Below are 27,756 nucleotides of genomic sequence, written 5' to 3'. Positions count from 1 at the left end.
GCGGATCTTCTGTCTGCATTTTCTGTATACACAGTAGCAACCCGCAAATGTGTTTTTATAATGTCCCCCTTCTTTCTTCTACCTGCCCCTTACTGTTCATACTCTTCTATCCATGCCTCAGTCCTCCTGTCCTCCCAGAGTGCTTTGCCAGTTAGTTCCTTGTTTCTAGGAAGAGAGGGATGCAGAGTAGAGTCCTAATCACACCACTCTGGGCTTCTGAGAAAGCTTTGAAGTTGTTTCCAGGGCTGCTTTATAAAGGTGTACCACAATGCACAGGGCTCAACTTAGCTCAGCTGGAAGCCTGGTAACACCCACTTACCCCTAGGAGGGCTGTGAAGAAGGAGCCTTTCTCTCTGACTCTAAGAAGTGCCTCCTGGTCTAGAAAGAAGTTGTTCTAATGGATTTTTTTTTTTTTTTTTTTTTTTTTTTTTGTTTTTCAGAATTGCTGTGGAATTTGCTTTGATACTTAGTTTTACTTTGGATAAGTTAAAAACCGCAGCGTGCTTAAAGACAGATTAAAATGAAAACTGCATTTTCATTTTAAACACACTTTTGGTTGAGCACAATACAGTTAAGAAACATTCAAATAGGCAGGACAAAGATGAAAAGAAGGATGTAATATGCAGGTCAAAGGGTCCTGTGAGTTTGGTCTGTAAGTTCTGGACATGCTTCTATTTCCACAACGAAGTTTGCACCAGTCTTCGATGTGCATGACCTGTTCAGTGAATGGACTTCTCATTCGTACAGGGGAAGGACTTATGCTCTTAACAAAATAGACGTACATTATTTGGGAACTGCCTTTGTTTCTGTGTTATTTCTTTTTCTCTCTGTATTATTAAATAATATATGTATGTATTTAGAATTGGAAAGTTTCTGTTAAGCTCCCCGGTTACCTCAAGAAATTCAGTATCCAGTATTACCCAAAACCTTGGGGATGGCTAAAGAATATATGTGGTAAAGATTCAGAACGAAGCATTGCTCTTCCTTCATTGAAAAATGACAACAGTGCTATTGGAAGATGCCACTGTCTAGGATCTGGGCAGGATGTGCTGTAACACCACTGAAGTGTTGCAAAGATTGAACTGTGGTTTTTTCTGTAGGTGTGTTGGTGCTGTGATTACACAGTAGGTTGATGTGGTACTGGGCTATCACACTTGCTAAAGTTTTGTGTGGCAGTTTAAGAGATTTCTGAGACAGAGAGACAGAGGGAGAGGGAGGATATTTAAAAAAAAAAAGACTTCAGGAGGGTGAGTGGGAGGTGGAGGACGATTGGCTTGGATTTCCCTGGCCTCTGGGCAGCTGTTTGAGATGGAGGAGTTATGGCTGTTGTTCCTTAATAGTGCTTATCATGATGACCTTGTTCCTAAGGATGAACTAAACCTTTTTCATGTGATAGAGTTGATGCTCTTGAATTGAATTGAAGGTCTTATAGGCAGCTAGCAGCGCCGACTCATCCTGACAAAAATTATGATCGCAGGCTGAGGAGACCCACATTTAGGACTTTGTCGGAGTGTTGTAAGGCAGAAGGAATATGAGTTGAAATAAACCACAGAGGATGAGCTGAGTTGGTCAGTGCATGCATTTCTGCCCAGGTTGCAAGTTGACCTCAAGGAGGCATGGAATACTATGATGTGTAGCAGTATAGAAGATTTGAGGTAGACTGTGAGCCCAAGAGAACCAGATACTGTGCAGAGTGTAATAGGCTACATCTTGCTGAGGAAGGAGACACAGGCAGAGTTAAGCACTTTGGTCCTCAAGATCAGTAGTTACAGTGCACTGATGGATGGAAAGATCTATGACATCACAGACTGGGCAGGATTCCAGTGTTCGGGAATCTCTTGGATACCCATAGAGTTCCATATCACATCTCACTTGTCTCTTAGGCCCTAGGTGCTAGTGGTTGGCGGAAACCACCCCTGAGGGTCCCTTCCTGTTGACCTGCAGGGTTTCTTGAGCTGGATCTTTTAAGTACCCTCAGCCAGCCAGATGTCCCGTGGGAACTTCTTTGCAGATACTCATCGTAGCTACTGCAACTCCCAAGCCTGACAGCCCAGCACTCCAGCGAGAAGCCAAACATGATGGAACAAGTGAGGTGGTCCTTCTAGTGTTGGTACCCTTTCTGTCCCTCAAATCAATGTCAGGAGTCAAAGGGTTGTGTACAACACAGAGGGGAGTTTTACTTCTTTATTTTTAAATATTTTAAAAAGGGAAAATTTAATTGTACCTTCAGTGCTCATAGGAAGCTCCTGAACTACTCTTCCTAGTCCTTGGCACCCAGGAGCTGGTCTTGTCTTCTGGCAAATATCAAAGAATAGGTGGTGGCCAGAGCAAAGCAGCCACAGGCCTGAACCTAGCCCTGCCAATACATTCCTGAGGTGTGGGAACTGGGGTTTCCCTGGCGTCTGTATGCTTTTATCTTATCATTTGCACTCAGAGAAGATGCCATGCACCCGTTAAAACCCATCATAGGGGTCTTCCCTTTTTACCATTATAAATGTGGGTCCCTACTTTGGAGGTAAAGAATTCAGTGGAAACTAAATTTTTTCTTTGTTTTTCACCTTATGAGTATGTCACCTAGCTAAAGGCTTGTAATGGATGGTCCAAATTAATTTTTAAAGAGTCCTTGGGTGAGGGAAAAGGCTACAGGATTTCCCAGATGCCCTTTTGTGAGTCAAGGCTTTATATTTTAAGTTTGCTCATATTTGTGTGTGCATATTTGTTTACAGCCAGGAGATTATCTTTCTGTGAATTACAATTGGCAACTTGAAAAAAGCAACCTTTTAGATCTTATCATGACTTAAAACATTAAAAAGACTGTGAGTGCATGTTTGCACGCATGTTCATGTGTTAAGGTTAGAGAACAACATTCAAGGGTCAGTTTTCTCCTTCCACTTGAGGGTCATGGGCTTGAACTCAGGTTGTCAGGATAGCTGCTAAGTATCTTTATCGTATGAACCGCCTCTCTGGCCGTCAGAGATCCATGTATACATATGCGTGAGAATCTGTGTGTAGGTCTCTTGTTTTGCTGAGGAACAATGGAGCAGCTGAGGAGGGAAAATTCCTGAGCTTATAGTGTATGAGAGCATTGCTCCCCTTACCTTTTGAACTAGAGTAGGTTGATATCACATTTTACATATTGATGATGGAATTATAATTGCATCATCTCTCCTTTTTCCCTCCACTAACTCTTCACATGCTCTCTCCACCCCAAATTTATGGCTTCTTTTCCCTTAGTTAGTTACACACACACACACACACACACACACACACACACACACACACACACGTAAAATATAACCTGCTTAATTTGTTTAGCATTGATTATCTGTATGTAATTTTAATGTCAGTTTGGTATTGGCTAACAAATTAGGGACCCATTTCTGGAGTACACTTATCTTCCTTCTGTCAGCAGTTCTTCGTTGCCTGTAGTACTTTGTCTAGGGGTGAGGCCCTGTGAGAGGTCCCCTTTCCCGTTTACTGTGTCTATTGGTGTTGACCTTGCTTGGCTCTTACTCAGCCTGCCATACTTTTGGGTGTAGTATGGGTGAAACATGTCCGTCATTTATAGTAGCTCTCCTGCTTCTCTCTGGCTTTTACAGTGTTTTTGCTCCTTCTTCCATGATATTCCCTGAGCTTTAGGGCAAGAATTATGTTGTAAATGTAGCCATTGGGGCTTGGTCCCACATAGTCAGTTTTTCTCTGCATTTTGACCAGTTTTCTGTGTTGGTCTTCATCTTGCAAAGAGGAGCTACTTTGATGAGGGGTGAGAGGCACACTAATCTGTGGGCATGAGGGTATTCAGAACACAGTTAGGAACTGTGCTGGCTAGTAAAGTTGTGGTCTAGGTGCTCTCCCGAGATCCGTGACCTCTCTAGCCCTGGCTAGTTGGCTAGGTTTTTAGTACCAGGCAAGATTTCTCTCCTGGCCTTAAATCCAATTAGATAGTTGGTGATTATCAAGAAGATATGAATGAAAAATTTATTTTCTTTAGATAATTTTATGTTTAAACAATGTTAGCAGATATGTAATTCTGTTTCTTCATTTTAGTGATAAAATACGAGGGAATAAAAGTTAACTAGAACTGTTTTTCTAAATTTATTTCAGCAGTGTTAAGTCATACTGTCTCTGTGTAGCTTTGGAAGTATTAAAAGTCTTAGCCCTTTTAGTTAATAAAAGGTCAAGAATGCATATGGTCATGACATCACGACAATTGCGTGCATAATATTGATATGTAGACCTGGTATGATGTTTATGTGAAGGTACTAGCAACTTGTTTTATATGTGAGGTACTTTCCGTCTGGGTCCTAAAAATGTTTGCCACTCAGATCTGAGTGAGTTTTTGAAATTTCTGTTTATTATTTTCATTCTGCCCCTGATCTCTTAAGCATGAGCCCCTTTGTTAGAGAACAGAATCTATTTCTTTTATTGCTCAAACATGCCAAAAGTTAGTAAGTTATTTAAAGCTATCATTATCTTTGCGATTCTACTTGAGGTCTCATTAAATGTGTTTGATAAAAATATTTCTTTTTCTGTAGTTGTATTTAGTTTCTCAGAAACAGAAAGTTCCTTTTTACGTAACTACTTACTTAATAATATGATTAATAGGATTTATAATCAGTTCTGAATGGATTGTATTTTTCTACGAACAAACTGAGCAGTTGCTGTGTACAACATAAAAAGATAAAATGATGTTTTGATAAAAATTGCATTTAGTCAGAATTGTTCTGGCATTGACTTTTGGCAAGGTAAATTTTCTTGAATTTCTTCTTATTGAATTAAGGATCCTCTAGCACAAACAGGGTATGGCAACACGTATTAGAAGTACCAGCTGCTTTGCAGGGTTGCTTGAATCTAGGCACTTGAGACCAGCCTGGACAATATGTGAGACTCCATCTCAAAAAAGGGGTCTTCTAATAACAGAGCAATATTAGTTTAAAATATTTACTGACAAACAAGTAGAATTTTTTCATGACTTATTCTATTACTAGAATGACCTAGAGAATCAGTGTAGGTTCAGCTCAGCACATTAAAAGGATAACTCAGCACAGTCTGCTTATATTTTAATATATTAGTGTTAGTGTGGTTTTAGACTCCTGATAGGTTTTGATAGATTTTTGATTCTGATAAAGTGATTATAAAGTCAGATCAAAGCTTACTCTTTTTTAAAATTATTTACAGGAGAGGGCTGCTCACAATTTACATGGCCAACTTGGTAAGTAAAGTTTTTTTTTCTTATTTTAAATTTTAAAACATTTCCACATCTCTCCTCTTTTCCCCCCCCAGTGGAAGAAGGAACAAGTGAACTTCGAGACTGTGTCCTGTGTGTTTCAAAGGCTAGCACTGAGTGTCTGGGAGAACTTGCTGTCGTCCGGGTCGTTTCTGTCTTAGTGCCTTTCACTTATTTGAGAAGGGAAGCAGCTCAGTGCCAAATGCCCTTTGGGATACTTCTTTTCTAACTATAGACCTTTGATGGCTTTCGTGTTTGTACCTGCATGTCTAGCTCTCTCACCTATTTAATGTTGTACTCTGTGCTGTTGGATTTATGGGGGAAATGAGTTAAGGCTGAGTTGTTATGATAAACCCTTAATATTAAAAAATTAAAACTAATCTTAAAATGCGGGTATGGTAACATAATGACTCAAATTCCCAAGTCTACAAGAATGAGATCATGTGGTGTGTATTGTAAATAGCACACATAGAATGCAGATGCTACCACCGTGTTCGCCAGCTCACCTTTTAATAGCATTCTTAATAATTGATAGACACCACTCGATGGAGTCGCAGAGAAGGGATAATTTTTCCTGGAGATAAACTCTTGAGTTCTATAACAAGGCCGTGCATTTCAAGATGTGTTTTGTGTGTTAGTTTCCATTCTTGCTAATACCTGGCAAAAGCAACCTCAGGAATGGGCTTCTTTTGGCTCTTGGTTTGAGGGGACAGAGTCCATTATGCGGGGGAGGGCATGGTGACAGAAATGCTGGGCACTGCTCTGTCATATCTTATCTGCTGTCAGGAAGCAAGAGAGGTGAGTGCTGGTACTTAGCTTGCATTTTCCTTTCCTTTCTTGTCTGTTCTTTTTTTATTCAGTCTATGACCCCAGCATAGGAAGTGGATCTGCCCTGCTCGGTTAAATTTCTCTGGAAACATCTTCATGTACAGACTCAGAGATACATCCCCTAAATGACTCCAGATCCATCCAAGTTAACAGCAAAAAGTATGCATCCCATGTAGAAGAAGTTCATTTCAGTGATGAAGCTGTTCAGTACACTGTCACTCTGTTTTAGTTGACTGCACTGACTTATTCTTATGGAATCTATGGTCTAGCAAAGGAGTCCACTGAAATAATAATGAAAGACTGAAATGTAAACCATGTGTACCATAGGAGCCATGAAAGTAACACCTAACTGTAGTGTGTGAGACAGGCCTCTAATCCTTTTTGTGTCATTCTACCCACATCTGCTCATGTACAGAAAGACCTGCAAGTTGTTGTGATGTCAGAGATGTCATGCGTCGGTTAAATCCCAGGCTCTGCAGCTCGCTAACTTATTTAAAAACATCTACTGTAGGAACTTCGGAGTTCTGATCTCTTTTAATTGAAATGTAAAAGAAGTTTCAGGACACTAAGAGAGCAGAGAGCAATTACATGATTAATTTTTATATTTATTCTTTTGAACAAAGAATTATTCTAGCCTGTAAGCGCTGTCCAATCAGGGGCTTTTCCTGCTTTATGTCTCATTATATTATGACCATGTAGGTAGAGTCTGATGAGTAGAATTTGATCAGTATATGGTGAATTAGCAAAAATCTTGTTGGGTATAAAATTCTAAACTGGCAGTGACCTAAGGTAATAATCTCACAACCTCCTCAAGCCCCCATACACCCCCTTTTTTTTTTCTTCTGGGCAGATACCTTTTGGAATCTGTTGTTAATCTGGCTTTACATTTTTAAAAAATTTTTGGTAATCTCTTTTTATCCTTAGTTTTAATATTTTCTTTTGAAGAATTATCCTGGCAAGGATGTAGGTGTTTGTTTTTAAAATCAGGACTTAGTTTGCTTTTTTCAGTGATACACTGCTTTTCCTTGGGCTTCTTATTTAAGCCATATTTTCTTCTTCATTTTTTTTTTTAAAAATTATTTATTCTTTGGTGTTTTTCTACTTTTTCATCTCTGCTGAATCCTGATTGTATTTCATATCTTTGCCTCAAACTTAACCTATTTACCTGTGTGTGCATATTGGGGACCGTTATCTTTAATGTTCTGCTTAAACCATTTAGCATTCCTTTGAATGATATATATATATTTTTAATTTTAAAAAGATGATACACATCAAACATTAAATCTGAAAAACATGCTCTAGTAAAAGAATTATCTAGCATATCAGTGTATTTCTTACTTCTTTTCCTACTTCCAGTAGGTGCTTGCTGTGTAGTCCAAGCTGGCCTGAAGTTTACTGTGTATTTCAAGCTGGCCCTGAATTTTAATCTTCTGCTTTACGCATCCAAATGCTGTGGTTCTTGACAGCAACCACACCCAGCTATGTTACTTTTCCGCTATTCATTGTTTATACCTATTTCAGTTCCTCATGTGTTGATTTTTATAATGTATTTTTTTACTAGAATAAATAACATAATTTACTCTTTTCTTTTGAGTTATTAATCAAATATATTTTAAAAATTATATGTAGTTGGAATAGTTAAAATTGTAGCTGAATATTCAGGTTTACTCTCTTGCAAAATATAGACAGTATTAGTTTTAAAAGACAGCAATTCTAAAACATACCTGGTTATCAATTTCCATCAGAAATAAACTTCATAACGTTTTGATGTTGGTATTTTACAATAATTGTGATTGTATTCACTTAATTTTCTTGACAAGAAAGAACTTGTATCTAAACTAGGTCTAGATCAATACCTGGTTCTCTCCTTAACACTTTAAATGTCTGATGTGAGGAAAAACTTTTGTCTGTCTTCGGCTTTGTGCCTCCCACATATTTCTTTCCCATTGCCTGCACCTCTTTTGGATTTGACATTCCTCTATGTTAGTATGGCTTCCGAGCCTTCTGTCTTGTTTTATGACATGGTAAGTTGGAACAGTGAATAGTAGAATGTTTTTGGAAAGCACGCTTTTATGGGCCACTAGCAACCAGCTGTCTGTAACTAGAAGCAACTGGAAAATAAATAAATGAATGCATTTTCACAAACTCAATGTAAATATATCCTGAGCTGAACTAGCAGTAACCTAGGTCCCAAAATGTCTGTGCTGTTCACAAAAAGTGAAGTGTGACAGATAAGACTGTATCATATAAGAATAAGAATGTAATGTGGTAGTGATTTGCAGATTTTATGAAAAAATGTGACTTTGAACAAATTATATAAGTTGTTTTTCTTAAGACTTGGTAGGATCTTGTGAAAATGGGAAGTTTGTGCCCTTCTTTTTTATTACCCCTTCCACCCCTCTTTTCTGCTTCTCCATCCTGCTCCCTCTGATGAAGCATGACAAGCACACCTCCTCTGTGGGACCTTTGTATCAGTTCTTTGGAGTCTCCAGTATCTCCATGTCCTGCTGTTTCACTTCCTTGAGACTGTGCTCAAATGTCACAGTTGTAAAGTCTTGCATATCTGTCATATATATATATATATCCACATAGAATAACAGTCCCCCACATGTACACAGCCTAGCCCATGCATTTTATTTTTTTCCTATGAACTTTATCAACATTTGATTTTGTTTTGCTGTCCTCTTTAATGTCTTCCCATTTGGGCATATACGTTTCATGTAAGATTTGGACATTGCTGTACTGTGACACTGGAGAAGTGCCTCGTGAGTACTTTGTGTTGTAAGTTGCTGAATGGATTTGTTAGATGAAATGTTCATCAAAAAGAATAATTTACAGGAGGGATTTATTTTAAACCTTGCTATATTTGATCTATGTTAGTATAATATTTTAGTTAAAAGATTATAAATACTGTCCCCTCCAGGTCTTTCTATCTCCCCTTTCTTCCGTAAGATTCCCTGCGTTCTGCCCAAAGTTTGGCTATGAGTCTCAGCATCTGCTTCGATACCCTGATGGACAGTCTTTCAGAGGCCCCTGTGGAAGGCTCCTGTCCAGTTCCTTGTCTTTTCCGACTTCTGATATCTAACCTGTTTGCCCCACTAAATGAGGTTTTAAGCCTCTTACCTAGAGTCCTCCTTGTTGTTTAGCTTCTTTAGGAGTATAGATTTTAGTATGTTTATTCTATATTATATGGTTAATATCTGCTCCACAAGGAGACCAACAGAGCCAAATATTCTCGGCTCAGGGGGTCCTGCAGAGACTGGTGAATCAACCAAGGACTGTGCATAGAGAGGACCTAGACTCCCTGCCCAGATGTAGCTCAGAAGTAGCTCAGTCTCCGTATGGGTTTCCTAGTAAGGGGAGCAGGGGCTATCTCTGACATGGACTTAGTGGCTGGCTCTTTGATCACCTCTCCCTGGCAAGGTGGCCTAACTAGGCTGCAGAGAAAGAGGATCCAGAGAGTCCTGAGACAGAGATGAGACCTAATAGGCTAGGGTCAGATAGTAGGAGAGGAGACTCTTTCCTATCAGTGGACTAGTGGACGTAGGAGGGGAAGGGAGAGGAATGGTTGGACCAGGAGGAGATGAGGGAGGGGGCTGCAGCTGGGATATAAAGTGAATAAACTGTAATAAATAATAATAATAATAAATTAAAAAAGATTATGAATACTGAAAGCTGGTGATAGTGGGGCTCAGTTTAAACTGAACATGAAGATTTGCAGTGTGAACTTTTCAAGATTTCTGCCTTGAAAACACCTGTGCCATACAAACATGTTATTGTTGGCCTCTAGACTGAACTTTTAAAACTTCTTGAGTATTACCAAATTTTGGCTAAACATTGGGGCAAAGAGGAAGGATAAAAAAATATATTGAGAATTTGCCATTTGTTAGATGCTCTAAATTGATATTACCAAACTAGTTATTTTAGCTAGTCCACAGAAACCACAGAAATATAATGCACTAGTGTGATGACTTGACCATGTCATGAGAATGCTTGTCCAGTGCAATTGGGTCTTAATGTTGATAGTTGTGTTTGAACTGCTGTTGCAGGCCATAGGTAAAGAGATGTGAACTCTGTGCCTGGGGATGTCTCTGCTGGTGTTTTCTTTGTAGCACAGAGTTGTCTCTGCTGACAATTGCATTCTAAAAATGCTCTCCCTGAGCTCCCGTGTAGCTAATCTTAGTACTGATGATGTTTGTCTCAATAACTTTCAGTGCTAAAATACAAGTTTGTGTAGCTTTAATAATAGCATTAAAAACAGACTTCCAGCAATAGAACTAATATTTGTTTAATTCTCATATTATTTAATGTAGTTTACAGTGGAAATGTATTCTATAAAAATACATTTTTTAGATTCCCAAACTGAATGAATTATTTGTCAAAGGTCAGATTAATAAAAGGCACATTATTAATTATAAAAAAATCATATTTTCTCTGGCTTTTTCTCTGAAGAATAGCAGTGAAATGATGGAAACTTTTTCTGATGCCAAAAGCACTTATCTTCATGAGTGCCAGCTGCTAACATTCTGCTTTACCACACTGTAATAGAACACACAAGCTATGCTTAATTGGTTTTGCCAATGACTAAGGTTTCTACTTTTTTAAATATCATATTCATCAGGTGTTTAAGAAATGTCAAGTCTTATTGTTATATTCTCAGTTTAATTATGAGAAAAAATACTTCAGGCATGAAGTTATGAAGAAAAGTTTCCAAAAGGACTAATAGAAAAGGATATTTAATATCTGACATTTTTTTCTTATAATTAATCTAAAATTAGAGTAAGACTTGACTTCTCTTACACCTGGTTAGCATATGATAATTTAGAGTGACTTCCAAAGGGAAACTTTGCTTTATAATTTCATTTATGCCACCAATGATTTAATGTTGTATGCATTTTAAAATTATAAACATAAATATATATAGACTCATTTACTTTTCAATGTTAAACATGCACCATCTTTGCCTAAATCATCTATGTTTAATATATATTTTAATTTATTTAAATATTATTATACAGCATTCTGCACTGCATGTATACCTATATGTCAGAAGAGAGCATCAGATCTCATTATAGATGGTTATGAGCCACCATGTGGTGGCTGGGAATTGAACTCAGGACCTTTGGAAAAACAGCTAGTGCTCTTAACCTCTGAGCCATCTCTCCAGCCCTATATTTAGTATTTTAAACATAGGTTTACAAATGTTGACTCAAGTTTTGTTATAAGGACACTTCAATTTAATTAACAAGTTTTTATTATTAGCTGTGCTGGACACATGAGGATAAAAAAGAAATACATGGGAGATTGTGAAGTAGTCGAAGAAATTTGATAAATGGGCCCCAAAGAAATGAGAACATTAAATTAAAAAAAGAATGGCAAACATCTCAAATTGTTTCCCCAAGCCTTCCCTATTATGTCATATGCATCAAACATCCATCCAGTGGTTTACATCAGAAACTCATCATTTTAAAACTTTGCTTTCCTTTATCCATCCATCAGGAAGTTATACTCTGTTTAGATCTGTTTTAGGCTTTATCGTCTTTCTTCCAGCACAGCTATGAAGACCATACTGCAAGAACTCCCTGAGTATCCAATAGCGTGACACCTTGACACACTCACTTGTCTCCTGGTCACCCAATAGCATGACACTCTGATAGTCCCGGAATTCTGTTATCTACAGAGCACCTCCATGTTTAGAAAGGAGTCGGAACATGTTAACTGTACTTGAAATCCAGAATGCCTCTACCTGCTGCCAAACTCAAAACCCTTTCTGTGGCTCCCAGTGTCCTTTATCAGACCACTACTTTTTCTAATCTTTCTTCTCATTTGCTCACCCCCCCCCATTCTGTTAATATTCAAGGTCTACTAATTTCCTACGCTGTTTATTTATCTTTTGATTTTGAAATCTGTTACTCCAAATTTTTTTGTCTCGGTCTTGTATCAACTGCTATTATAATCAGATAAATTTCCCTTCACTTCTCTAACTCATACTGTTTTCATTGTATTCTCAAATAATATCTTAAAAATTTATTTTGTGTGTTTCCACATATGTGCCTGTGTTGACATGTGCTAACGTGCATTTGCTTCTCCAGTTGTACACATGTATAGTAAGAGGATAACTTTTGAAAAGCAGGTCTCACATTCTACCTTGTGGGGAGCTGGGGATTGGACACAAATTATTTGGCTTAGTAATAATTTAATAAATTATGTCTGTAGTTTGGGAGCAAGTACTCATGAAAATTTCTCTGGCTATGAATGATGGTAGGTATTTTTAGATCATGGTTTCTAGTAAGAGTTTTGGAATGTGAACAAACATTGCTTTATATTCTAGGAAGATTATGACTTTGGGAGATATTTTTGTTTTCTTCTTCTTATCCTGTGTGGCTGCTTGGATAATTTCATCATCCTAGAGACGTTTTGGGTGGAGTTTGAAATCTGAAGCTATTAGAAAACCTATTCTGATTGGCTTGGCGGTTTACTTACAGGGTCAGCTGTACCTGTACCACCACCACCAACAACAACAACAATGGAATTTTCCTCGCTCATGTATTGTCATGACACCTAGTTTTTGTATGTTTTTGCTTTCTGCTTGCATTGTAAAATTAGTAAAAATGCACATGAAATGAAAAAGGTCAAATGTAAAGAAACTCATTAATATGAAGTAAATGAGTAGAAAAGAAGCTAACATAAAGAAGAATTATATATTGGCGATAAGTAAAAACAACGTAAATAATATATGAGGTCAGAAAGGAAAGACGGAAAACCCCAAGCCAAACAAACGAGATCCTCTTCCCCCCAAAACACCCCCACAAAATCTAGTGGGAAAACAGTTTCTATAGACAGGTTAAAGAGCATGTTAGGTGGGAATATTTGCCCTTCTAAGTCTCACATTGAGAGTTAATTGCCCCTGTAGCACCATTAAGATATGGGGTATCCTAAGAGAGTTTAGGTCACTGGGGTCCTTCCTTCAGCAGTAGGTTAAGGCCTTACTGAATGATTGGGCACATGGGAGTGGATTTGTTCTTTTTGCCTGTCTGTCTGTGTCTGCCTCTTTTTCTCTCTGTCTCTCTGTACTGCTATATCAGCCTTAGGGTGTCCCATGCATGGAACAGAAACATGGTTTACCTCCATGCATTAAGTCATTTCGTGTCACTGCAGTCTAGAAGGTAGGGATTAAATTATTTGTGTCATGTGATTAAAACCAAAGGAAAAATAACTTATTAAATTAATATTTATTCAGCTAGTAAAGTTCTGAAGACATCTTATTTTGTAGCTCTTGATCATTTGCCTTAGTGCTCTTGTTATTTCTATTTATCTATTTTGATATAGCTATAATTTAATATAATATTTAATATTTTAAGTATTTTATACTTCATAAACAGTAAAAAATGACATCTTTGTGTAGTATTTATTGTGCCTTCATAAAGAAATTGGAGAGTTCTCATACTGGCATCTTAATAGCACAGCGGAAAGCTCTAGGACAAAAAGAAGCAAACACACTAAAGAGGAGTAGACAGCGGGAATAATCAAACTCAGGGCAATAATCAATAACTTATAAACAATGAGAACAATACAAAAAAATCAACAGAACTAAAAGTTGGCTCTTTGAGAAAATCAACAAGATAGACAAACTGTTAGCCAAGTTAACTAAAAGGCAGAGAGATAATATCTAAGTTAACAAAATCAGAAATGAAAAGGGAGATATAACAACAAGACACTGAGGAAATCCAAAGAATCATTGGGTCTTACTTCAAAAGCCTGCACTCTGCAAAACTAGAAAATATAAATGAAATAGACAATTTTCTTGATAGACTACACTTAACCAAAGGTAAATCATGATCAGGTTAATAATATAAATAGTCCTAAACCCCTAAGGAAATAGAAGCAGTCATTAGAAGTCTCCCAACCAAAAAGAACCCAAGGCCTTTTAGTCCAGAATTTTACCTGACTTTCAAAGAAGAGCCAATACCAACACTTCTTAAACTATTCCACAAAAGAGAAACAGAAGGAACATTGTCAGACTCATTCTCTGAAGCTATAGTCATCCTGATACCTAAACAACACAAAGATTCAACAAAGAGAGAGAATTTCAGACCAGTATCCCTCATGAACATTGATGTAAAAATATTCAGTGAAATACATATAGACTAAATCCAGCAACACATCAAAAACATCATCCACCATTATCAAGTAGGCTTCATCCCTGGGATGCAGGGATGGTTCAATGGATGGTTCAACACACAAAAATCCATGGATGTAATCCACCATATAAACAAACTGAAAGATAGGGAAAAAAAAAAAAACAAAAACAAAAAAAAACAAAACCAAAAACAGATGATCATCTCATTGGATGCTGAAAAAGCCTTTGACAAAATCCAACACCTCTTCATGATAAAAGTATTGGAGAGATCAGGGATACAAGGCCTATACCTAAATATACTAAAGGCAACGTACAGCAAGCCAACATCAAATTAAATGGAGAGAAGCTGAAAGCAATTCCACTAAAGTTAGGGACAAGACAAGGACGTCCACTCTCTCCATATCTATTCTACATACTGATGTTTTAGCTAGTGCAGTAAGACAACCATAGGAGATCAACTGGATACTAACTGCAAAGGAAGAAATCAAGGTATTTCTAGTCACAGGTGATGTGATAGTATACATAAGTGACCTCCAAAATGCTACCAGAGAAATCCTATAGTTGGTAAGCAGCTTCAGCAAAGTGGCTAGATAAAAAAAAAAAAAATCAACTCAAAAAAATCAGTAGCCCTCCTTTATACAAATGATAAATGGGCCAAGAAAGAAATTAGTGAAACCATACCCTTCACAATTGCCAAAAAACGTATAAAATATTTTGCTGTAACTCTTACCAAGTAAGTGAAAGACTTGCATGACAAAGACTTCAAGCCTCCGAAGAAAGGAATTGAAGAAGATATCAGAAGATGGAAAGATCTCCCATGCTCATGGGTCTGTAGGAAGCAGTCTACAGGTTCAATGCAATTCCGATTAAAATACCAACACATTTTTTTTACAAACCTTGAAAGAACAATTCTCAACTTCATATGGAAAACCAAAAAATCCAGAATAGCTCTAACAACCCTGTACAATGAAAGAAATTCTGGAGGTATCACCATCCCTGATTTCAAGTTGTGGTACAAAGCAATAATAATAAAAATGGCAGGGTGTTGCCATAAGCACAGACAGGTTGATCAATGGAATAGAGTGGAAGACCCAGAAATAAACCCACTTATGGACACTTGTTTTTTGACAAAGAAGCGAAAACCATACTGTGGAAAAAAAGAATGCATCTTCAACGAATGGTGCTGGTCTAAGTGGATGTCTACGGGTAGGAGTATGCAAATAGACCCATACTTATCACCCTGCACAAAACTAAAGTCCAAGTGGATCATAGACCTCAACATAAAAGTGGATACACCAAACCCAATATAAAAACAAGTGGGGACTAACTTTGAATTCATTGGTACAGGAGACAGCTTCTGGAAGAGAACTCCAATAGCTCAGGCTGTAAGAGCAATAATTAATAAATGGGATCTCATGAAACTGAAATGATTCTCCAAGGCAAAGGACACTGTCAGTAGGATAAAATGGTAGGCTACAGATATGGAAAAAATCTTCCCCAATCCTACATCTGGCAAAGGGCTGATATCTAAAATATATAAAGAATGTATGAATAACTAAAGAAAGTAAACACCAACAAACCATATAATCCAAGAAATAAGGTACAGAGCTAATCAGAGAATTCTCAATGAAAAATCTCTAATGGCTGAGAAGCATGGAAAGAAATGCTCAATATCCTTAGTCATTGAAATGTAAATCAAAATGACTCTGAAATTTCTTCTTACACCTGTTAGAATGGCTAAGATCAAAAACTCAAGTGACAATGTATCACCGGTGGGGAGGATGTGGAGCAAGGGAAACACACCTCCATTGCTGGTGGGAGTGCAAACTTGCCCAATCACTTTGAAAATCTATCTTGCTCTTTCTCAGAAAATTGGGAAAGTTCTTCCTCAAGACCCAGCTAAACCACTCCTGGGCATATACCCAAAAGTCACTCCACTATATCACAAGGATACTTGCTTAGCTATGTTCAGCTTCATTAATAATAGCCAGAAAGTAGAAACAACCTAGATGCCCCTCCATCAAAGAATGGATCAGCTATTAAAAGGAGGACATCAAGAAATTTGAAGGCAAATGGATGGAACTAGAAGATATTATCCTGAATCAGGTAGCCCAGACCCAGAAAGAACACATATGGTATATGCTCACCTGTAAGTGTATATTAGTCATAAAGTACATGATAACCATTCTACAATCCACAGACCCAAATAAACTAAATAATTAGGAGTGCCAAGGGAAGGTGCTTAAATCTCTCAGGGGAAATAAAATGGACATTGGAAATGGATGAAGAGAGAGAACTGGTGGGAGAGGGGTTGGGAAGGGGAAAGAGTGGGGATCAGGTCGGCGAGAGCAAAGGAGGGAGGTGAGAGGGCTAGGAGAGAGAAAGGCAGCCCGTGGTGGGAGGGGGGCTCTCTGGGACAAGCTGGAGACCAGTGTTGGGTAGGTTCTTGGGAGGGTGTGGGCTTGACTCCAGATGAGACTCCTAGCAGTCGGGGTATGGAGGCTCCATAGACCACCTCCTACACCAGGCAGGACTTCAAGTGGAGAGCGTGGGACACCAGCCCACTCATAAACCTTCCACCAAAACTCTACCCTGCCAAAGGGTATGCAAGGATAAAGATGGAGCAGAGATTGAGGGAATAGCCAAACAGTGACTGGCCCAATTTGAGACCCACCCCTTGGGAGAGAGCCAACCCCTGAAACTATTAATTTTTTCTTCTCTTTTTAAGTTTATTTTCAATATATTTTTTATTTATTATAATTTATTCATTTTGTATCCCAGCTGTAGCTCCTTCCCTTGTCCTCTCCCAAACCCCCCCCCCCCCCGTTCTCCTCTCATGGCCCTCCCTTAGTCCACTGATAGGAGAGCTCCTCCTCCCCTTCCATCTGATCCTAGCCTATCAGGTCTCATCAGGACTGGCTGCATTGACACTATTAATTATACTCTGCTGTGCTTGCTGACAAGATCCTAACATAACTGCCCTCTGAGTGGCCCCACCCAGCAGTAGATAGAAACATGTTGAAACCCACAGTCAAATATTAGGCAGAGCTCAGGAAGTCTTGTGGAAGAGTGAGGGGAGGGATAGAGGGATCTGGAGGGGACAAGAACTCCAAAAGACCAACAGAGTCAACTAACCTAGGTCCATGGGGGCTCACAGAGACTGAACCACCAACCAAAGAGTAAGCATTGATTGGACCAAGGTTCCCTACACATATGTAGCTAATGGGCAGTTTGGTCTTCATGAGGGCCCACCAGCAATTAGAGCAGGGGCTGTCTCTGACATGGACTCTGTTGCCTGCTTTTGGATCATTTCCCCCTAGCTGGGCTTCATTTTTAGGCTTCAGTGGAAGAGGATTTGCTTAGTCCTGATGGGACTTGATGTACCAGGGTGTGTTAAGGGTCGGGCTCCTTTTTTCTGAGGAGAAGGGGAGGGCAGAAAGGGGGAAGAGGGTGGAATGTAGGGCTGGGAGGAAATGATGAAGGGGGTTGTAATAGGGATGTAACATGAGTTAAAAAAAAAAAAAGAACAAAAAGAATATATCTCAAAGGCAGGCCATGTTTTAGTCTCCAAAAGTGATTAACAAAGTAGAAGATGAACAAAACAAAACAAAAAACCAACAAAAAACCTCTACTCAATTTGAAATGTCATTTGATGAAAGCAATTTTTCTCTGTAATGCTCATTTGCTAGAAAGTTACAGGAAGCAGACAAGCATTCCTTTTCATAAAATTTGATCATGTATTTATGTGAGACTGTTTATTTAAAAAATATAGAAAAAAGAAAGCCAAAAGGAAAGAAATACATGTTTGCTAAAAAAAAAAAAAAAAAAATGTTCATTGGCAGCATAAGCCAAGTCTTGTTTTAGGTTTGTAATTATTTTTCTTGGTGTATGATTAATAGGAATAGTAATATAATAAAGATGCTTCTTAGATTTGAAAATGTAGTAGCAACCTGGTATACGCCAAGAGGACAAGGGGAAGGCAAGTTACTGTGGACACAGAGACCAAAATTCTGTTACCTCTTTCATACCTCTTAGTTTCCATATAACCTAATTATTTGTATCTGCTTCGCTGCCCTGGGAACTCTGAGGTGTGTCAGGACTTTGCAGTGCTACCTGAGTGTTTCGTTTCTGTGAACAGTTTCTAACTCCCAGTCTCTTCCTGGCTGTATGATGAACTTGTTCATACCATTTTACTTATTTTCTAAGTTGTGTGAAGTGTATCATGATAGTGCCCATGCAAAGAAACTTAAATACAGGCAAGTCCTGTCAGCACTTAGGGCTGTATCGGTGACTGCTTGCTTTTATTGTTGTATGGTGGTCATGATCAAGTCTGTAGAATTTCCACCACTTGGATGGCACTATTATGTATGAGGAAAGTATACAACATGAAGGCAGAAAAAAAATCTTTAGAATGGGACCCACATCTTAAAATCAATGTGATTTTGTAGCACCTAAGGAATTGAACAAAATTTATGTATTTGAGACACATCTGTTTAACTCTTCAAATCCCTTGTCTTTCTCTTTGCATAGGCACGTAATATGATTAAAAAGCAGTTGTTCTGTTTTTATATGATTGTTGTGGTTTTTGAATAGAAAGAATATATGATTGTTGGTGTTATATAAATTGTGATTGTCTTTCAGTGAGTTTAAAATATCAAATGATAACATATCATAAAGTGAACAACTAACCAGCTCTTCAAGATTTAACATTTAGATGCTTTTAATAATTGTTTTTATTCTATTATGGAAGCAGAGTAGAGAAAGTTGAGAATTTTTTTTCATGACAGAGTCATTTGGAAATGCTAACTAAAATATTTTAATTCCTTGGTAAATTAATTTTTCTTATGCTGTTGATAAAATGCAAAAATGTTAATTTTTTCAGAAATTATCTTGTGAATATAATTGAGGTTTCCTACCTATAGGCAAGAGAACAAACATGACCAGTAAATGATGGTAGACTGATAAAGAAAGTGATTTGAGGTGTGATTAGGTCCATCTGCATATGAAACATAGAGTATAATACTAAGAAGAGGCCTCGTGACAGCAGGCTTGCCCATTAAGAGGATAAATCTTTTTTTTTTTTTGTAGTAGCTTTATTCTTTTTTTTAAATTTTATTTTATTTTATTAATTACACTGTATTCACTTTGTATCCCCCCATAAGCCCCTCCCTCCTCCCTTCGTGTCCCACCCTCCCTCCCCCTTCTTCATGCATGCCCCTCCCCAAGTCCACTGATAGGGGAGGTTCTCCTCTTCTTTCTGATCTTAGTCTATCAGTTCTCATCAAAAGTGGCTGCATTGTCCTCTACTGTGGCCTGGTAAGGCTGCTCCCCTCTCAGGGGGAGGTGATCAAAGAGCAGGCCAATCAGGTTATGTCACAGGCAGTTCAAGAGGATAAATCTTAGAAGGAGTTTGTGTACTGGTCCATTATATACTCCTTCTGCCCTTAAAGCCATTTCTTCAATCCCAAGTGCAATGATAGTGAACACATTAAAAGGAATATGTATGAAAATAATGGGAGAGATCGGAAGCTTTGATAAAACTGGGATCTTAATAAGTAGTGTCACTAGAAATAAAAGTCCAGGGAGGGATAAGGCACATTCGAGTGATGCTACAAAAGGGTTTGAACCCTTCTTTTTTTTTTTTTTTAAATCTTTTATTTTTTTTTTATTAATTACACTTTATTCATTTTGTATCCCCCCATGAGCCCCTCCCTCCTCCCCTGCCGATCCCACCCTCCCTTCCCTTTCTGCATGCATGCCACTCCCCAAGTCCACTGATAGGGGAGGTCCCCCTCTCCTTCTTTCTGATCTTAGTCTATCAGTTCTCATCAAAAGTGGCTGCATTGTCCTCTACTGTGGCCTGGTAAGGCTGCTCCCCCCTCAGGGGGAAGTGATCAACGAGCAGGCCAATCAGATTATGTCAGAGGCAGTCCCTCTTCCCATTACTATGGAACCCACTTGGACACTGAACTGCCATGGGCTACACCTGTGCAGGGGTTCCAGGTCATCTCCACAAATAGTCCTTGGTTGGAGTATGAGTCTCTGGGAAGTTCCCTGTGTTCAAATTATCTTGTTCTGTTGCTCTGCTTGTGGAGTTCCCGTTCCCTCCAGCTCTTACTATTTCCCACTTCTTACATAAAATTCCATTCACTCTGCCCATCAGTTGGCCATCAGGCTCAGCATCTGCTTTGACAGTCTATACTGCAGAAGCTTTCAGAGGCCCTCTGTGGCAGGTTTCAAGGTTGTTTCCTGTTTTCTTCTGGCTTTCAGAGGCCCTCTGTAGCGGGTTCTGAGGTTGTTTCCTATTTTCGTTTTCTTCTGATGTCCATCCTCTTTGCCTTTCAGGATGGGGATTGAACATTTTAGTTAGGGTCCTCTCTTTTGCTTAATTTGTTTAGATGTACAGCTTTTAGTGGGTTTATTCTATATTGTATGTTTATATGAGTGAGTATATACCGTGAGTGTCTTTTTGCTTCTGGGTCAACTCACTCAGGATGATCCTTTCCAGGTCCCACCATTTACCTGCAAATTTCATGATTTCCTTATTTTTCATTGCTGAGTAATACTCCGTTGTATAGATGTACCACAGTTTCTGCATCCATTCTTCAGTTGAGGGGCATCTGGGTTGTTTCCAGCTTCTGGCTATTACAAATAAAGCTGCTACAAACATGGTTGAACAAATGTCCTTGTTGTGTACTTGCGCCTCTTTTGGGTATATGCCTAGGAGTGGTATGGCTGGATCTTGAGGAAGCGCTATTCCTAGTTGTCTGAGAAAGCGCCAGATTGATTTCCAGAGTGGTTGTACCAGTTTACATTCCCACCAGCAGTGGAGAAGGGTTCCCCTTTCTCCACAACCTCTCCAGCATGTGTTGTCCCTTGAGATTTTCATCTTGGCCATTCTGATGGGTGTAAGGTGAAATCTCAGGGTTGTTTTGATTTGCATTTCCCTAATGGCTAATGAGGTTGAGCATTTCTTTAAGTGCTTCTCTGCCATTCGATATTCCTCTGCAGAGAATTCTCTCTTTAGCTCTGTTCCCCATTTTTTAAGTGGATTACTTGGTTTGTTGCTTTTCAGCTTGTTTAGTTCTTTATATATATTGGATATGAGTCCTCTGTCAGATAGAGGGTTGGTGATGATTCTTTCCCAATCTGTAGGCAGTCGCTTTGTTTTGATGACGGCGTAACCCTAACCAAGCAAGTCAAAGACTTGTATGAAAAAAATTTCAAGTCTCTGAAGAAAGAATTAGAGGAAGATATGAGAAGATGGAAAGATCTCCCATGCTCATGGCTTGGCAGGATTAACATAGTAAAAATGGCCATCTTACCAAAAGCAATCTACAGATTTAATGCAATTCCCATCAAATTGCCAATACAATTCTTTACAGACCTGGAAAGAAAAATTCTCAACTTCGTATGGAATAACAAGAAACCGAGAATTGCTAAAACAATCCTCTACAATAAAAGATCTTCTGGAGGTATCTCCATCCCTGATCTCAAGCTGTACTATAGAGCAACAGTTATAAAAACTGCATGGTACTGGCATAGAAACAGAATGGTGGATCAATGGAATCGAACAGAAGACCCAGAAATAAACCCACACACTTACGGACACCTGATTTTTGACAAAGATGCCAAAACCATACAATGGAAAAAAGATAGCATCTTTAACAAATGGTGCTGGTCCAACTGGATGTCTACATGTAGAAAAATGAAAATAGATCCATACTTATCACCCTGCACAAAACTGAAGTCCAAGTGGATCAAAGACCTCAACATAAAACCAGACACATTAAATCGGCTAGAAAAAAAAAGTGGGGAATACCCTAGAACTCATTGGTACAGGAGAAAACTTCCTGAACAGAACACCAACAGCACAGGCTCTAAGAGCAACAATCAATAAATGGGACCTCATAAAATTGAAAAGCTTCTGTAAAGCAATGAACCCTTCTTGTTGGAGCCCTGAAGAGATAGTCTAGGGGCTCAGCACTGTTCATTGAGTAATGGGATGTATTTGGAAGAGTGGAGTCATTCCACTTTGGGATGGCAGGGAAGAGTTGGATGGTGCAGGATAACTTCATCTGAGAGTAAATGGATTGAAGGATTTTAAGCAATTTGGAAAGTCTTCATCTCCAGTTTGCTTATCAGCCCTCTCCTCATTCCAGGAGAGAGAGGTTTGCCAGTCACTATTCTCAGCTCATGTTTTGCTCCAGCTTTCCTTTCTTCAGAGGAAAGTAAATCCCATAACTGCAGTGGACATTTTATTTTGCATATTCATATTCAGGCTCATGCACATGTAATTGTGTGCATCTCTTTAATTTTCGCCATAAACACAATTAGTAAGTCAGCATTAAGAGGCATTTGAAGAAAATCAAACACTATGAAACAGAAGGCTCTTGTTGAATAAACATTTGTCTTAGATAAAACACAAAATTCAGAAGTATGCTAAAGCCCCCATCAAGTTTTAAATAAGTTTGAAAAGCAATAGCAAGGATATTAAACAAGAATAAACAGTTATAGAAGTAAAAGATGTTCTTAGAAACAAACAAAAAAGATTGATTAAAAAAATGTCATGACAATGAGGTAAAAAGCTAAAGCTTAAGCTGTTGCCACAAAGTAGAAAATGTAGAAAACTGAAGGATATGGAAAGATAAGCTTACTCTACAGAGTTGAAATTTAATAATGGAAAATAGGATGAGAGGGAAAGAGTAAACAGTTGGGTATAATTTCTTTGAATGAAGAAAGCCATTAGTTTACACACTGTAAAATCATCGGAATGTTGACAAAATGAATGAAAATGTTCATTTGTTACTTTCAGGTGGGGTTTTAGAACTCTAGGGGTAAAGGAAACTTTTTGGACCATCTAGCAAAAATGCAGATGTAATCAAATTAGCATTAGCAAGTCAGGTTTTGTGCGGCTGTCTGGAGTTCTGTAGGAAGATGGTTTGTAACCTGGAATTATATGAGCAGTGACACTGAATTTGAATTTGGGTGAAGAAGAGGCATTTTCAGATATTGGGAGTTTACTCTTCATCTAGTCTTTCATAGAAAACAAAACAAAAAAAGCAAAACAACAACAACAAAAACTCACTTGAGAATGCAGCAAAATCGAAAGAACCTCTTCAAGACTGGATCTTAGAAACTGTGACCCCCACCCCCACCCCCAGATCAACAGCAGAATCAGCTAACAGCTGTGTGGCAAATCTTGGCATGGGGGTGGGGGAAGGGGGAGTGGTGCTCCAAGTTCAGTAGGAGTCCAGAGGCGCCATGATCCAGTGTCTGTTTGATTATTGAAAATCCATGATTAAGGATGGAGAAATGTAGCAGTGTAATAATAATAATAATAATAATAATAATAATAATAATAATAATAACAACAACAACAACAACAACATGTTTATGGAGACATTAAGAAAAGAGAAAAGCAATTTAAAACCCCACAAGAAACAAAAAGCTGTATAGGAAGGTGATGGTCCAAATATGAATGCGTGTAGTTGATTTGGAATGGTTGCTGGACAGCTGATGTGGCCTTTGTGTGGTATATTTCATCGTGTCTATTTCTGTTTATTTTATGGAATATACAGTAATGAATTTATTGATTCTGAACATTATACACTTAGTACTTTAAATATTAAATTTTAATAGTTTTAATTTTCATATCACTCAGTGGACATAGCCTAGGATGCTTAATTATAGTTGCAGAACAAAGTGTAAGTATAAAGCCATCATACACACACACACACACACACACACACACACACACACACACAAACAAACACACACCAGACAAAAGCTGGGAGATAGGGTTGTTAAAGTACTTCGGTTGGTAAAGGTACTTGCATTTAACCATAAATTTCTGAGTTTCTCTCCCAGAGCTCACGTGTTGGAAAGAGATAATCAATTCCCAACCTTTGTCCTCTGACTTCTGTGTATATATGGAGGTACACATACCTGTGCAGTACACGCACATACAAATGTAACAAATTTAAAAATAGAATTGGGAAAGAAAACAGGCAGTGAGATGAATTTTTTTTTTAATTTATTCTTCTCTCGTACAGTACATCTCAAAGAAGCATACCAGAGATATCATGGAAGCATTTTATGTCATATTAATATCCTATTGCATAAGTGGAAGTGAATACCTGACTAAAGTTAATAGATTAAGAACTATAATTTGGAGTGCTGGAGAGACGACTCGGCTACCAAGAGCTTTTGCTGGTCTTACAGAGACCAAGTTAAATTTCCAGCATGCATGGCAGGTGTCTCACAATGGCTCCTCTGGCTTCTGTGGGCACCACTACCCCATAATTAAAAGTAACAAAAAGCCCTAAAAAGGAAAGAAAGAAACAGGGATTGAACATTGCAGTGCATGCTTGTAATCACAGTGTTAGGGAGGCTGAGGTAGGAGGAGCTCCTATGTCAAGGCAGCCAGCCAGAGAGCTGCAGTTTGTTGCTTTTCTCTTCCTGCCTCTGGCCTGTCTCTTTAAAGTACGTTTGTAGTCACCTTTGCTTTTATACTTCTGCCTTTACATTGTTCCTGCTACTATTGAGGTCTGCAAATTGTATAATGATTTAAATGTAATGATTCTATTGGAAACTTTTCTATTAATATTTTGTGTCTAGCTCATCTTGGATAAATACATTTAGAATATTTTTGACTAGAAATTTGTGATTCATTTTCTGGGACTATTGTTTATAAGAAAATTTTACTTTATATTTTAAAGTAAATTTTATGTACATAGCATTTTTCACTATGGAAAAGTAGAGCCTACCATATTTAAATTCACCATGAAAATGTTTGAGTCTTAATCTAGAAGATTTGCGGGAATGTTATGGCATAGTATTAAAAGTTTATCAACTTTAAATTTATTGACATAGTTTGTCATTTGAAATTTTTTTAACCTCATATCTATATTTGTGTGTATGTGTGTATGCAAGTGACACATGATGCTACTGTGTGCATATGGAGGTGGGAAGCAACTTGCAAGCTTGTGTCCTTCTACTATGTGGTCCCAGGAATTGAATTTAGGTCATCATCTGCGGCAGCATTTATCCATTGGTCTATCTCATCAACCCAAGTTTTGTTTCATTAAACACACCAACCAATAAAAAAATCCATTTATACATCTTAATAATATATATTAAAGGTAATTTTAGGTTCGTTAGCATTTAAATATGTGGATTAAAAAGGGACCTCTAAATTACTTTACCTAGCAGTGTATCAAAGCAGACGCTGAGACTCATAACCAAACCTTGGGCTGAGTGCAGGGAATCATATGAAAGAAGGAGGAGTCATTAAGACCTAGAGAGGAAAGGAGCTCCACAAGGACTAAATATATCTGGGCACAGGGGTCTTTTCTGAGTCTTATTCTCCAACCAGGGACCATGTAGGGATATAACCTAGAACCCCTGCTCAGACATAGCCCATGGCAGCTCAGTGTCCAAGTGAGTTACCCTAGTAAGGGGAACAGGGACTGTCTCTGACATGAACTCAATGGCTAGCTCTTTGATCCCCGTTCCTCCCATGGAGGATCAGCCTTGCTAGGCCACAGAGGAAGACAATGCAACCAGTCCTGAAGATATCTGATAAGCTAGGGTCAGATGGAAGGGGAGGAGGACCTCCCTTATCAGTGGACTTAGAGAGGGACATAGGAGGAGATAAGGAAGGGTGGGTGGGAATTGGGAGGGAAGGACGGAGGGGCTACAGCTGGGATACAAAGTGAATAAACTGTAATAATTGGAAAGGGGCAGGGAGGAGACCAGGGAGGGAGTTGGGGAGGGGGAGGGAATGAGGGAGCGGGATACGGCTGGGACACAGAGTTAACAAATTGTAACTAAAAATAAAAATAAAATAAAATAAAAAAAAATTAAAAAAAATATATTGTCATTCAGTTCTTGCCTACTTGAAATATGTGACATTGTTTTGCATATTTAAGCTTAAAAATAAATAACACTATAATTCTGGAAAAAAATTTGGAAAAAAAGGCACTTAAAATTTACTTTCCATTTGTTACTCTTAAAGAAATTAAATGTTTATTCTGTTGCATAGTTTTCCCTAACTTCTAGTCAATGATGTATATATATATTGTGTGTGTGTGTGTGTGTGTGTGTGTGTGTGTGTGTTTATATATGGTATTGGTGCATTCTTCATCATAGTTTGGTATGTAAAATTCAATTTTTTTGTATACATGGAATGGACTGAATTCATTTGGGTGATTGTTGGCCTCTACAGCTCTATTATGCTTAAAATAAGGAAACTGACATTCTCTAACATGTGGCTTCAATTTGCATCTTAATCAGAATATGGAAGTCATTACTCTGACATCTGAAACTTTGGTAGCCGTAAAAGTTATCACTCACAGGACAGCAGACATAGCTTATTTTGTGTTTATTACTGGGTGGCCCTCTTGAAACTTTTCTGAATCTAATTGAGTCCAGATAGTAGAAAATTAAATTAATTATTTAAATACCATTACATTATGACATTTATTTTGGATATATTTAGTTGAATTGTCTTGATGGGATTGATACCGGTGAATGTTTAAGACTACAAAGACTCATGGCATGCACATTCCAACATCCACTTGATAGTATTTCCCCAAGATTCCTAGGGGATATTTTCTGCCTAATTTGTACATAATAAAAAAAAAATCATTAGTTTTATTCTTTCCATTATACATAATTTTCTCATAACTGATGACTGATGTCATATAATGTATTTCACAGATCCATTAGACTATTATTGATAATTTCTTTGTTTTGCTATTCTTTTGCCAGGTCTTGATTTAGTTCAAAACTTTAAGCTATTTCTCATGATAAAAGTCTCTAGTTCCTTTTATTCGTTCACTTACTTTTTTAGTCAGCCAGTACTTGGCCATAATTCCTTAGTATCCAGCAAATCTCCTAGGAAGCTGATCATTCCTGCCCTAGGCATTTAAGCTCACGTCTAGGAATTGACAAGCCTTTGTTTTTAGATCCAGATGGTTGGTTTTGCTGCCTGTGTAGGTCATGTGATCTCAGTGGCAATGTTTGCTTTGCTAGCGTAGGACAGAACATCCCTAGATTTTATATATAAATGAATGAATGTGGTTGTATTCCAGTAAAACTTTGTTTATGGACACTGAAACTTGAAATTTTATAATTTTCATATGTGAAGAGAAGTAGCTTCCTTTTGCCTTTGATTATTAGAAGTATTTGTGTTATCATCCAGGGCTGTCATAACAAATAACCAAACAAATGAAGTCGCTTAAAACAGTCATTTAGTTCTTCCTGGTTCTGGAGGCTGGAGACTAAAACCTGCATGTTGCAGGACCTTTCTGTCTCTGGTCTTGGAGTGCAGGGGTCCTCTCTGCATGCTGCCAGCTTCTGGTGGCTCCTTGCAATGACTGGTGTTTTTTGGCTTTTCAGTGCATCATTCTAAACGCCTGCCTCAGTCATTATGCTGTCTTTTGTTCTGTCTGTATGATTTTGTAAATGAACTCCCTTTTTCTCACATAACAATACTGGTGAGTGATTAGAAGTAGTGTCCATCTCAGTGCCGTGCATCTTTAGCTTTTATACCTGC

The 27,756-nt window shown here is 38.2% G+C and overlaps 1 protein-coding gene across 1 annotated transcript in view; it reads left to right on the top strand.

Annotated features, from left to right (window-relative positions):
- Tmem135 (transmembrane protein 135) overlaps positions 1 to 27,756 on the top strand; it is a 203,426-nt gene that overhangs the window by 36,781 nt on the left and 138,889 nt on the right. The window contains exon 4 of the mRNA XM_055623232.1: positions 5,179 to 5,212. Within this exon, the coding sequence (XP_055479207.1) occupies positions 5,179 to 5,212 (34 nt within the window). The remainder of the gene's footprint in view (positions 1 to 5,178; positions 5,213 to 27,756) is intronic.

This window comes from Psammomys obesus, unplaced genomic scaffold, assembly GCF_907164565.1.
Source record: "Psammomys obesus unplaced genomic scaffold, mPsaObe1.curated_primary_1811, whole genome shotgun sequence".
NCBI lineage: Eukaryota > Metazoa > Chordata > Mammalia > Rodentia > Muridae > Psammomys > Psammomys obesus.
Note: the sequence above shows the minus strand (reverse complement) of the source record. Positions and strands in the feature narration are given on the sequence as shown.